The sequence below is a fragment of the Oryza sativa genome, chromosome 3 (genome assembly GCF_034140825.1).
Source record: "Oryza sativa Japonica Group chromosome 3, ASM3414082v1".
NCBI lineage: Eukaryota > Viridiplantae > Streptophyta > Magnoliopsida > Poales > Poaceae > Oryza > Oryza sativa.
Window position 1 is genome coordinate 10,321,811 of NC_089037.1, and position 13,237 is coordinate 10,335,047.

General features: G+C 44.5%; 3 protein-coding genes across 3 annotated transcripts; 2 read left to right on the forward strand and 1 right to left on the reverse strand.

Moving 5' to 3' along the window:
• Nucleotides 1–3,671: 3,671 nt before the first annotated feature.
• Nucleotides 3,672–4,885, forward strand: LOC4332524 (trihelix transcription factor ENAP2-like). Its single transcript, XM_026024485.2, has 2 exons — nt 3,672–4,462; nt 4,680–4,885. Exon 1 carries the CDS (start codon nt 3,809–3,811, stop codon nt 4,451–4,453), a length of 645 nt encoding a protein of 214 aa, XP_025880270.1. The 5' UTR covers nt 3,672–3,808; the 3' UTR covers nt 4,454–4,462; nt 4,680–4,885.
• Nucleotides 4,886–5,874: 989 nt separating this feature from the next.
• Nucleotides 5,875–7,655, forward strand: LOC4332525 (trihelix transcription factor ENAP2-like). The gene is made up of 2 exons (XM_015773907.3): nt 5,875–6,738; nt 7,255–7,655. Coding segments are annotated over exons 1-2 (765 nt in total). The 5' UTR covers nt 5,875–5,974; the 3' UTR covers nt 7,256–7,655.
• A 1,037-nt stretch (nt 7,656–8,692) lies between these two features.
• On the reverse strand, nt 8,693–13,091 carry LOC4332526 (importin subunit beta-1). The gene is made up of 3 exons (XM_015772869.3): nt 12,856–13,091; nt 9,558–11,986; nt 8,693–9,299 (listed from the first exon to the last, which is right to left on the reverse strand). Exons 2-3 carry the CDS (start codon nt 11,969–11,971, stop codon nt 9,101–9,103), a joined length of 2,613 nt encoding a protein of 870 aa, XP_015628355.1. The 5' UTR covers nt 11,972–11,986; nt 12,856–13,091; the 3' UTR covers nt 8,693–9,100.
• Nucleotides 13,092–13,237: the final 146 nt, after the last annotated feature.

Below are 13,237 nucleotides of genomic sequence, written 5' to 3' on the forward strand. Positions count from 1 at the left end.
GCAGGTTCCTGGCCGGAGACAAACGCCACGTGGCGCGGCATGATTCGGGGATACTCCCCTGCGTGAGTATATCTAATCTACTCCCACGCGTGAGTAAATGTAAAAATAAAAAAAAATAAAAAAACGCCGGTCGCCTTCTCTCTAGAAAGGTCACGCCTCTTTGCTCCCCATCTCTTCTCCGAATAAATCGCCGTCCCTTCCTCTTCCGATATCTTTCTCTCTCACAAAAGCGCAAACATCGCTCTCGCTATTCTCTTCCAAAAATCGCCGCCATCACCGTCCATCGCCATCACTACCTCCACTCCCATTGACGCTGCCATCCCCAGGCATCCACTGCCGTCGCTGATCAAGTCCATCAACCATCCGCATCCACTTCCATCCCCACCTCCACGACATCAACTTCGAGGTAAGTTAAATACTTGGCAATCTCCTGATTTCTTTTGATTTGTATGATCTCAGATCAGTCGGTAGATTGATCAGCATTTTGGGTGGATGCCTTGGAATTGAGTTGATCGGGTTCATGCGATAGGACGATCAATTCCGTTTGCGTCTAATGATAAAAGGTTTGGTAGTTTAATTTCAGCTGGGTTTCATGCATGATGTTACATGTGAATAGAGCTTGCAAATCGATTTCATGTAGTCCCTAACTTACACGCATGCATGCCATGGCTGGCGCCGCCGCAGACGGCCAGACGCCGGCCGGTCATGGCCTGAAGAGCTTATTGCTGTGCGTTGGTCTTCGGCTCTTCGCTAGCGACCGCAGCGACAACGAGGTGCCATCCTATGATTTTATCTAAAAAATATATATATATTCTGCATTATATGCTGCATGTCATAGGAATTGCCCATTCTGTTATTGCCCTCTGCTGTTACTGCCACCTGGGCATATGCCTCTAAGACAATAAATATTAAAAGTATATATGTAAATTATATGTTTCAAGTAATGCTAATTTTCCTATACGTATATAAATTATAATCTGTAATACTAATCCATAAAAGGTGTGTACTTTTGCGCCATGTAGGATATTTATTATATTTATTTTTTAAGTTGCTGGATTGTTTCCAATAAAAAATGACTCTTTAAGGCCCTAGCATCAATTAACTTCAAATACGACTCTCTTTAGAATTTGGGATTTCATCATGTACAGCAACATAACTCAATTTATAGTTGCCTATCAACGTAACTAACCTTAAAAGCTGCCTGCACCTGCCAGCGGTAAGATTTGTGTGTTTGCATAGAAGGAAGTTGCAGTGCACAGTTCAAAGTGTTACTAGGATATGCCTCATAATTTAAGGATTCTTTTTACAAAGTACCATCTCTGAAGCATGTACCTTGTATAATGCAATTCACAAATTTCAATATTCTATAATTTGGACTACCAATAGCTAAATGATGATTCTCCCTTTTTAAATCTATTATATTATTAAGACAGCTCGAAACGAAGGCACCACGTTCGCCGTGGGGGCTAGAAATTCCCATATTAATCGGAGAAAAAGAAAAGAAGAGTCAAAGTAGAAATACAATTAAAAATAGCTGAAATTCGGAATTAAAAATATGCAATATGGAAAGAGGAGTCCATATAGGAACCCAATACGTGATTAATCAAAATTCAAAATAAAAATAAAATAAAATCCAAAATTAGAAAAGGAAAGGAGAGTCCAAATAGAAATACAATTTAAAAATAGCTGAAATTCGGAATTAAAAATAAGCAATATTGAATGAAGTTTCCATATAAGAACCCAATACGAGATTAATCAAAATTCAAAATAAAAATAAAATAAAATCCAAAATTAGAAAAGAAAATAAGAGTTCAAGTAGAAATACAATTTAAAAATAGCTAAAATTCGGAATTAAAAATAAGGAATATTAAAAGAAGAGTCCATATAAGAACCCAATACGAGATTAAGTAAAATTCGGAATAAAAATAAATAAATCTAAAATTAGAAAAAGAAAATAAAAGAAGAGTTCAAGTAGGAATACAATTTAAAATTAGCTGAAATTCGGAATTAAAAATAAGCATACTGAAAAAAGAATCCATATAAGAACCCAATACGAGATTAATTAAAATTTAGAATAAAAAATAAAATAATATCCAAAGTTAGAAAACAATAAAAGAGAGTTCAATTAGAAATACAATTTTGAAACAACTGAAATTGAAAATAAAAAATAAAAACATTAAAATAACACAATACGATATTAAATAATTTTTTTAAAAAAATTCTAAAATTAAAAAAAGAAAAATAAGATTTCAATTAGGAATACAATTTATAAATAACTAAAATTTTTGATAAAAATAAAGATTATTAAAATAAAAGACCATCTAAAACACATGACGAGATATATTAAGTAACATGCCTATAAAGGAGTAGAGTGGTGGCGGTTGATATGACATATAAAAATTATTAATAAAACACCAAATAGAATCCTAATGACGATTAAAAGGAGAAACGTCAGGGAGACCATGAAGCAATAAAATTTAGAATAAAAAATAAAATAATATCCAAAGTTAGAAAACAATAAAAGAGAGTTCAATTAGAAATACAATTTTGAAACAACTGAAATTGAAAATAAAAAATAAAAACATTAAATTAACACAATACGATATTAAATATTTTTTTTAAAAAAATTCTAAAATTAGAACAAGAAAAATAAGATTTCAATTAGGAATATAATTTATAAATAACTAAAATTTTTGATAAAAATAAAGATTATTAAAATAAAAGACCATCTAAAACACATGACGAGATATATTAAGTAATATGCCTATAAAGGAGTAGAGTGGTGGCGGTTGATATGACATATAAAAATTGTTAATAAAACACCAAATAGAATCCTAATGACGATTAAAAGGAGAGACGTCAGGGAGGCCGTGAAGCAAACGAGTAAGGCGGTTGCCGGGACTTCTAGAAAGTAAAAAAAAATAATTTTTAGAATCACAATGACAATAAAGAGTAGGTGGCGGACGGGCTGTAGATCAGGGACATAGTGACATCGTTTGATGGCACTTCTAAAAATTATTAAAAATAAACTACAAGTCCAATTTTTAAAGGTTCAGAACTTCTGAAAAGTAAAAAAACCAATGATAATCATGTTCGATTTTAAAATCAAAATGAAATAAAGAAGGGAGGCAGCGGGCGAGCCGTAGAGGATTAAAATGGTAAAGCCGCTAACGGTTTGGCGGGACTTCTAAAAAGTAAAAATGAACTTAAACGATAATTATGTTCGATTTTTAAATTCTCAATGACAATAAAGAGATAAAACAGTGGACATGTCGTAGAGGAGTATAATAGCAACGTTTGACGGGACATCTAGAAATTATAAAAATGAAACCCAACGTGACAATAAACTCTAAAAACTATAAAATCCAATTTTTAAAGGTTCCAATAAGAATGAATAGAAATAGTGGTAGATCGAGCAAGCAAATAAAGGAGATGAGACATAAGGGGTAGCAACTGGTCTCTACCATTGAACATGCCCTAATACAGTTTTCCTTTTATCCATTATTACAAGCACAGTCTGTGGGCTGATACTTAACCCAACCAAAAGATCACGTAGCTCACAGGGGTAATATACATCCATCCACGAAATTACAAAATGTTCTTTTTACAGATCTAGCTATGAAATTTCCTGCTGTAATTGAGTAATATTACTGTTGGTTGGCTGTTAATAGCTTTGCTTATTAAAGGCGTGCGTGCTGTGGGTTGCACCTGCCGCCGCCATAGCTCGTAACGCGAACTCGTTCGTTCAGTTGCAAACCACTCTTCACCAAGCAGTGTACCCACAAGCAAGCTAGCACACTCCACCACCATGTCCAGCAGCAAGCCATCGCCGCAGCAGCATCAGCAGCAGCGGGCAAACGAGTGGTGGAGCGACGGCGAGACGGCGGCGCTCATCGACGCGTGGGGCCCGCCGCACGTCGCCCGCAGCCGCGGGCCCCTCCCCGCCAAGGATTGGCGCGCCGCGGCCAGCGCCGTGAACGCGCGCCGCGCCGCCGCCGGCCGCCGCCACAACCGCACCCGCGCGCAGTGCAGGGCCCGCGTCCAGACGCTCAAGGAGCGGTACAAGAGGGAGCTCGCCAAGCCGCCGCCGTCGGGGTGGCGCCACTTCTCCCGCCTCCAGGAATTCCTCCTGGCCGGCCCGCCCCCCGGCTTCCCGCCCAAGACGATGCCGCCCGCCTCCGTCAAGAAGGAGGAGGAGGAGGAATGCCAGGACGAGGCGGTCGGCGGCGGCGGCGGCAGCGGCGGGTTGCTGGGCCGCTGGGTTGTCCCGACGAGGCCGAGGAACGGGGCCGCGGCGTGGTGCCCGGTGGGGGTGGTGGTGACGAAGCTGGCGGAGGTGTACGAGCGCGTGGAGTTGGCGAGGCTGGAAGTGGAGAAGGAGAAGGTGGCGATGGAGATGGAGAAGGCCATGCAGGAAGCCGTTAAGCTGAAGGAGGAGAAGCTGGACACCTGAATACGTACGGTAAGGAACGAAAAATATTTACCAATGAGTAGTGCAGTATACCAATGAAAATTAGTACAGTAGTGGATACACGATAAACGTATATATACTCTTCCACCTCAATGTCGAGAATCACCAACGATTACACTCTCCCGGTTCTTGATTATATTTCACTTTTTCTGTGTTTTTTGTTCGTTTAGCGGAAAACTTATTTCTGTTTGATTTGCTGATCACGCAGGGATGGATGTTGTTGCTCGAGCAATGCTGTCAGTGATTACTGAACGTAGGCGAAGAACACAGTACTAGTGGTTTAGGATCAACATGTACGGATGTACCGCCCACGTAGTTTTAGACGCGCCAGGAGGTTTGCGTTGATTTATGTATGTACTTGTACTTTGTACCGTCACTTTAAACCCAAATTCACCCCACAAAAGAAATACTCTACCTACCGTGTCAATCGTCTCCACCTGCCGCCGACGACGACGACGCCTACGCCGTACGTCGTCCTCCTCCCGCCGCCCAGGTTCGCGAGAAGAAGCCAGCGAAACCCCAGGAGGAAACCGAGCGAACGCCCCGAACCACGCGGCCACCACCGCACGCCCGGCTGCCAACAAAACACAAACCCACCAACCCAACCCAAGTACCCAACCCAACGCCACGCCACGCACCCCGACCCGACGCGCGTGCGTATGCCCTGGCACTTCGACCCCGGGCTCCTCTCCCCGGCCGCCGCGTCGCTGAGAGGACCGGGACCGACACCGACACCGACCCGCCCAAATTAACGTGGCAAACTCCAGCCAACCCTGGCGTGCTGCAGGCGCACCCGCGAGCGAGGCCGCGACCCCGCGGGGCCGCAAAAGCAGCTCAGTTTTTCGTGCGACGACGCACCGTAAAACGCAAAGCCGCGCGCGCCGCTCTCTCGCGAGCGCATGGACCATATGGTTCGTATGTCCTCAACGCAAAGGCCAGCTTGGCCAAAAGAGTTCGTGTGCGCGCAGATCTGCAGATCAAAACCTTTCTCGTTTACCCTACCGCAGGAGAAGCAGGCTTCAAAATTTTCCGCTCAAAATGCTCACCCAGGCCAGATTGCGTTTATCAAAGAATGTAGAGGTATATAGTATCAAAATGGTTTAGTTCCTGAAGAAATTTGAGAGTAACTGATTAAGTTAGGAATACATTCTATAGTTTTTATCTCCTTTAGTATGATGCAATCACTCTGTTGTGATCGATTTTGCGATCTGTTTTGGCACAACTTCATTTTTCCTTTTTTTTTTTTGAGTTGTGTATTCCTTACTTGATAAATCCATGAATCTAAATCCACCATTACTTTGATGATATTTGAATGAATTATTTGATTACTATTTTTGATGAAAATATAGGATTTTATACCACGATGGGGAAGTATATAAGGAGAGGCGGCCCACGCACAGAGAGAGGCCGCGGGGCGCGGGGCCAAGAGTTGATCAGCGAACGGGCACGAGCACCGCACGCGCCTCACGGTCACGGCCGTCACGCCGAACCGAACAACTCGCCATGGCCACCCGCCGCCGCGCCGCGGCGCCGCCGCAGCCGCCGGCGTGGACCCCGGAGCCGTGGAGCGACGGCGAGACGTCCGCGCTGCTCGACGCGTGGGGCCCGCGGCACATCCGCGCGGCCGGGGGCCCCCTCCGCACCGCCGACTGGCGCGCCTGCGCGGCCGCCGTCACCGCCCGCCGCGCCGCCGCCGGGCGCGCGCCGCGCACCGTCGACCAGTGCAAGAATCGCTTGGATTACCTCAAGAAGCGCCTCAAGGCCGAGCGCTCCAGGTCCAAGGGGGCCCCGGCCCCGCCGCCGCCGCCGCCCTCGGTCGATCGCCTCCGCGCGCTCCTCCGCCTCGCCCCCTCCGTTCCCCCCGGATTCACTTCCCGCGGCGGCGCCATGCCAAAGGTGGGAGAGGAGGAGCAGGAGGAGGAAGAGGAGAAGGCGGAGTCCTTCGCGGCTCCTCTGCCCCGTTCCTGGCCGTCGGTGCCGAAGCGGCCGAGGACGGCGGTGGCGTTGCTACCGTTGAGCTCCTCCTCGGGGCATCAGCACGGGGACGGAGGAGGGACGCCGTGCACGGAGGTGGCGGCGGCGCTGGATAGGCTCGCCGGAACATACGAGCGGGTGGAGGTGGCGAAGCAGAAGGAGGCGACGCGGCTGGAGGAGCGGCGCCTGGAGGCCATGCGCGATCTCGAGATCGAGCGCATGCGGATTCTCGTCGATGTCGCCATCTCCGCCTCCGCCGTCGCCGACACTGCCACGGCGGCGTCCTCTAGTTGGTGAGTCATTTCATTCCGTATTTTTCGTGTTTGTGCATCTGCACATTGTACAGCAGATCATTAGGTGGTCACAACAGCAACCATGTTTGATGATTCGTGATTCTGGTTAGAATTTAAGCACAACATGGCTGGAAAATTTGCACTTCGCTGATACCAAAAGCTTATCATGATAATGTAATAATCAAATTTGGTCAGACACTAATCCATCATATTAACAGGCAATGCTGATATTTCTGAAACTACTCACGTGCAAAAACTGCTTTCTTGTGATGCTCCGCTCAATCTGATTTCAGTAGAATCCCAATTGCAATGTTCATGCCCAATGAGCATGAAGTACTTGTACTGTCAATCAATGATCTTTTGATCACCTTGATGGACTTTTTTTTTTTTTTGGAAACCCCCACCTTGATGGACTTGTCATTTGTTATTCATGATACCATTGCTGCTTTATACTACTAACAATCTGTGGAGGTCACAATCCCCTGATACTTTTGTTTGTCATCTGTTTCTTGGCAGAGGAACTAGGACAGTAGACTGGCCATGGTAGCCATCCAGATTCCAGTCTACTTTTTTCAAGGGACAATTGCAGTGTGGAGAAGGCAATTGACGTGATGCTCCGGCCAAAAGTTACATCGGTTTAGATTACAGGGAAAGGTTAGCCAGATATAGGACAGTACATGATGAGATTTTCTTCTTATTAGTTCACTGATAGCAGGTTAGCAGCAATGCAAGATGAGAGACTTGATTGCCTCAACTGAACATATCATCTGTTTTGGAGTCAGTAAATGGTTATTATTGCTGTAATCCCCTCTTGTTTCCAGCTGCCTGGCTATTCAGTTCAGTTGCGAAACATTCTCAGTACATATGATATTCTGGATACTTTCATAGAGATTCTAATCCTTATGTTCATTCAATCATTCTGCGGTATATATGATTGGTTAGTTCTTCAAACAGTTCTGTCACCAGGTTCAGTTCTGTGCCTCTATTCTTGCCATGATGCCATCATCCAAGGTATGAAGTCATCCTGGAATGCATGCATTATCATCCACCAAAAATATTTGCCTTGACATGAAAAACTGGAATTGCACGTTAGAAGCATTAAGGATTTGAGGCCCATTTGGAACATTTGAATTTCCCCTTATTTCTGGGGACAAATGAGCTAATTCAACCTGATGGTTGAAACATAAACGAGTCCTGGAAAGTCCCCCCCCCTCCCCCCCCCCCCCCCCCCCCCCGCCCCCCCCCCCCCGCGGGGCGCCCGCGAATAGCCCGTGTCACCCAAAGCAGCCGCAGCCGTAGACTGTTGGGCCTGGTCCGAACAGATAGCTCGGCACCTTCTAACCCACCAGCCCATCAGCCCGCGGAGCTACACGCCAAGCGCAGGATGAACTGTAACAACTAACAACGCGAGTGTTCCAACTTCCAACCTGCAGGTAAATCAACCTTTTTCTTTTTTCTTGCAACTGCAAATCAACGAACAGAACTGAGCAGCTTAGGATTTGTCAACTTGGCAGATTTGCTCAAATGTGACGAGCACGTCAGCACTTGGCAGGACAGGATTGTTGCAATTTCATTAGCAGAAATTTGGTAGAATCAGCAGACGATTGTGTAGATCATCGAACAGAATATAGCTACTCCCTCCGTCCCAAAATAAGTGCAGTTTTGCACTATTCACGTTCAACGTTTGACCGTTCGTTTTATTTGAAAATTTTTTATGATTAGTATTTTTATTACTATTAGATGATAAAACATGAATAGTATTTTATGTGTGACTAAATATTTTCAAATTTTCACAAATTTTTTAAATACGACGGACGGTCAAATGTTGGGCACGGATATCCACGGCTGCACTTATTTTGGGACGGAGGTAGTATAATACTGATGACTCGAGTGACCAAGTAGGCGGGGTCATCAATCAAAAACTAGCAACAAAAGAATACCGGACAAGACAGCATCAAGAGACAACTTTTTAACTGACGCTATCATCATCGCAATGAGCGATGATGCCAACAGGACTTTACCATTTCAGAGAGCAACAAACCAAATAGCATTGTTGCGATTACAATCGATCCACATGGACAACTGAATAAAACGCAACAGAGACCCAGGGACACCGGCCTATTTCTGAAGAATGGCAAACGGCTGCCAGTAGAAAAATCATCTTGTGTAATGTAAGTTATGTAACCTCTCGCCTTTTGTAAAAGTTTTCTATTTGCAACACAACGGGACAAATGTGTAACGCACTTCTAAAACAATTCACCTAGCATTGGAAAAGAAAAATAACCTGATAGTACACGACCAGCAGTTTTACTTGAGAAGTCTTCCCTCATGAAACCAGCAGTTTTACTTGAGAAGTCTTCCCTCATGAAACCAGGACGCGTGTGATCACCCCCTGGACCCAGGATGCAGTTTCCCTTAGCTGTTCATCATCAGACTGGCAACATTGGCCGAGGAGCTCCGAGTGGAATTTGGAGTCCTTGAACAGCAATTTTATGTTGGGCCCTAATGCGTCTGCTAGGTCCCCAACCATGGCAACCCCAGCTTTGGTCACACTCTCATTCCTGCGAAGTATTAGAACAAAGTGTCACCATAAATTCTTTTTCTTTGGTATACAAAGGCTTCTTTTGATGCAAACACGCATAAACAAGTGATGCATTTCGAAAGAAAACAAAAAATGTTACACCTGGGAAGATCTGCTTGTTACAATTATATATTCATGTTTCCCGTCATTTGTTCTATATATATTTCTTTCTTGGAATATCTTAAATAAACATGACTAGTGCATTCGCTATATATCACAGTAAAGATCATGTGCTCACCTTAAAAGGTTGTCTTTCAAGACCAATTCAACGAATTGGAAAATATTTCCAGCATAAGGCACCATTAGCTCTGACTTTGAATTCTTGAAGCCCTGAAGTATGCCTGAGTAGGCCTCAAAAATGCTTCGGCTGAGCTCATTTTGATACTCTATGCTATCATCATCCGGAGCGTCCATGCGAAAGCAAAGCTCTGCAGCTCCTTGCAGCATAGGCATAGTGTATGGGACATATTTCTCAAAATGTTCGCCCATTGTAAGAGCAATATCTCCTATGCAAGACAGTATTGGAGGTTTGACGGAACGGTGAAGCTCTGGGCTTGAGAGATCTTTGAGAAGAGTGGACATGATACCATCACAGTAAGGGAGCACCTTGTCATCTAAGGCATGGCAGATGTCACCAACCACACCCACAGAAACACAACAGACTTGATAAGCCCCAAAATTTTGTAAGCCCATTTCTAGGTACTTGTGGAATTCTGGCATGTATTTCACAAATTCTGGTCCAGTAGCATAAGCAAGAGCACCAATAGCAAGCATGGCTTCTTCATGCACATTAGAACTATTGCATGAAAAGACTCGGAGAAATAACACCATCATTTGGTCAGCAAAATGAAGAATTGCTGATTTTTCATGACAGCTACTGAACTTTTGAAGGATTACTTGAGCAACACCACAGAGCAAGGCTTGAAGGTCACTTTGCTTTTCCTTGTCGTCAGAGGATGTGATCTGAATCTCAAAAGTCTGGTTCAATCTCTTCAAGATCTCTTGTAATAACTGCACGATCATGTTCAAGTTCTCTGAGATATGGCTGCATCTGACAATCTCATTTAGTGTTTCATATGCAGAAGCACAAAGCCTGGAATTGTTGGAATCAGAACGATCAGCGGTGGCAAGGAGAGCTGATATTATTTCACCAAGATACGGTGTCAACACTGATGAGATAGACCCTGCATCTTCATAGCCTTGGGCCAGAAAATACACGGCCCCACATATCTTCTCAGACACATTAGGGGAGTCTTTGATACTTGTCAACAGTATTTGTATGACATAGGGAACGTTTGCATCTGTCACAACTGAAAACCCACTGGTTGGTGAGTGCAGAAACTCAAATATCCTAGAAAGTGTCCATGCTGTTGTATCCTTGACATGGTTGTTTTGATCTTTGGTTGCATTAAGCAAGAAATCAAAACCAGCATGAACCAATGGTGTGAGCTTTTGAACAGAAGGACCCTCAAGTATAGAACCAAATGCAAAAGTTGCAGCCTCCCTGCTGTGCCAATCAGGCTTTGTTATGTTCCCCTCTATAAAAGGCATCACAAGTGGAACAATAGCATCCTGGACAGTTATTGCAACAAGTCCAAGACAGGTACCCCCAGACATCGATATATTCCAAATTCCATCATCTTGGTCCTGATCCTCCTCTTGCTTCATGAGTGTTTCTAGAAGCATAGGAACAAGAGAAGGAAGGGCCTTTTCAATAAAATGAAAATGACATGAAGAACTGAAAACACCAGATTCTTTGCTCTCTTCCTGCCTAGCAATTTCTTCATCACAGACAGTGCTCCAAAACTCAACAGCTTGAAGGGCAACAGGTTCTTCATCTACCCTGGCAGCATTTGAGGTCAGCTCAAATATAGTCTGCATGTATGGCTCTAGAAGATCATAGTATATGGATGCTATCGAGACCAGACACTCAAATGCAGCCTTTCTAATATCAGCCTCCTTACACATGGCAGTCTCACAAACAACCTTCATTATGTAATTCCGCTCTAGCTCATTTTGAAAATTTGTTTCCGCAAAATCAAGAGCATTGTAGAGTGCTTTCACAGCAGCAAGGCGAACATCAGAATTGTTCTCCACGTGATTCATACCCTGGACCACAGCAGTAAGAACAGCATTAACTTGATCCTGTTCCAAATCCTCAGGGGATATCTCCTCACAGACATATCCAAGGCAATCCAGGGTAGCCTGCTTCAGACAAGGGGGTGCATCTGGCTTTGTCATGTTAGTTAACAAGTTGACTATGAGTTCCGGCCATCCTTGATGAGGGATCTCAATGGCAGCAACCTTGGCAATGACTTGTGAAGAGCTGCGCCGGGCTTCAAACACCGGTGATCCAAGGGTAATCAGCAGGGACTCTTTAACTTGTGATTTGATTGCAGGATCCACATTCATCCAACGTTGTACAAATTCCTCTTTCCTAGTTGATTCTTTTGCATCCAAGGAATTCTTAAGCAAAATACCAGCAAGCCTTCGAGATTCAGGAGGGTTCTCATCATTGGACAGCTCAACTGATAGCGTTTGAAGAAAATGTGGAAAATTCTGCTGCTGAAATTGCTTGAGATTTTCCTCAGCAACAGTTCGTAGCTGACCGTCATGTGACTGCGCAGCTAGCAGAACCTGTGTGATATCCATTCCTATTTAGAAAACCTGCAGTAGGATGAAAATTCAGGAGGGATGTAAGATCTCAAGTACAAAGAACACAAAAATTGGTTTCTCATCTATTGCTTTGAAATCTTAAGGTAGGACCAACAATACCTTTATTTAACCTGATTCTTATACTAGAGAATCCAAACAACTCTATATACATTAAGAGCTCTGTATAGTTAATTGCTTTCAATCGTCATAAAGAAAAATCCCAATGCTCTTACAAACTTACAGTAGCTTAGCAGTAGACATTTTTCACATCAATACGGTGACAAACTATAAGGAAAAAAATAAAATATTGGGAATAAACCCACAAATACGTCTACAGTGCAATCTGTAGATGAAGCTGAAATTGCAGGGCAGGTGCAAGGGTTGGGCAGCTTAGATAGTATATATTTCCTATTGCTTATTCCTGATGAAACGACAAAATATTCGATAGAGTAGTTTATGAATTATTTCCTAGAATGCTTTGAAACTGGATTGCCATGCATATACCCCCATCGAATAATATATCTACTAGAAACAATTAACCCCCATCAATGCAGAATATACAAGTTACTAACAATAGGCACACTCTAAACACACGTCTTACTCGCGGAACACCCAAATCTAAAAGGCAGTATACGGTTATCTCTTTGAGGAATTTCGGGATCTAACACCAACCACATCGAACAAAAAAATGCAGATAACTGAACGGTACTAAACCTGTGGATCAAACAAGCCAAACAAACTAACTTCAAATAGAATCCACCCGCAGCATCCTACACGATTCAAGTACGGAACCCAGAAGAGTACGTAACGGCGGCGACCAAGAGCAGCGTCAGATCGGACAAGCGAGGGCGCTAGAACCGAGAAGACGGAATAAGGTATACCTCGAGCACGAGCAACCGCGGCCTCCCCTCCTCCTCCTCCTTGTCCCCACGCGGCGGCGGCGGCGGCGATCGTGGGGATGGGGATGGGGATTCGCCTGCCGGTTTGGAGTGGATCGATCTGGAGTTGGGGGAAGGGAGCGAGGCGGTTTCGGGCTGGGGAGAGGTGAGGGTTTGGGAGTCGTGAGGAGAAATTTGAATTTTGAACTGCGTGGAGTGGAGAGAGAAGCCGGTGGAGCGGATGGGCTAGGGCATCACGGCGTAGTATGAACGGTGACGGCGACGCGCCGGAGACACCGACCGACGAGACGACTAGTTTGCTGGGTTGGGCCTGAGTGCCTGACAAGCCCAAGTAATGTACCAGAGCTCGTGGGTCACAAGGTCC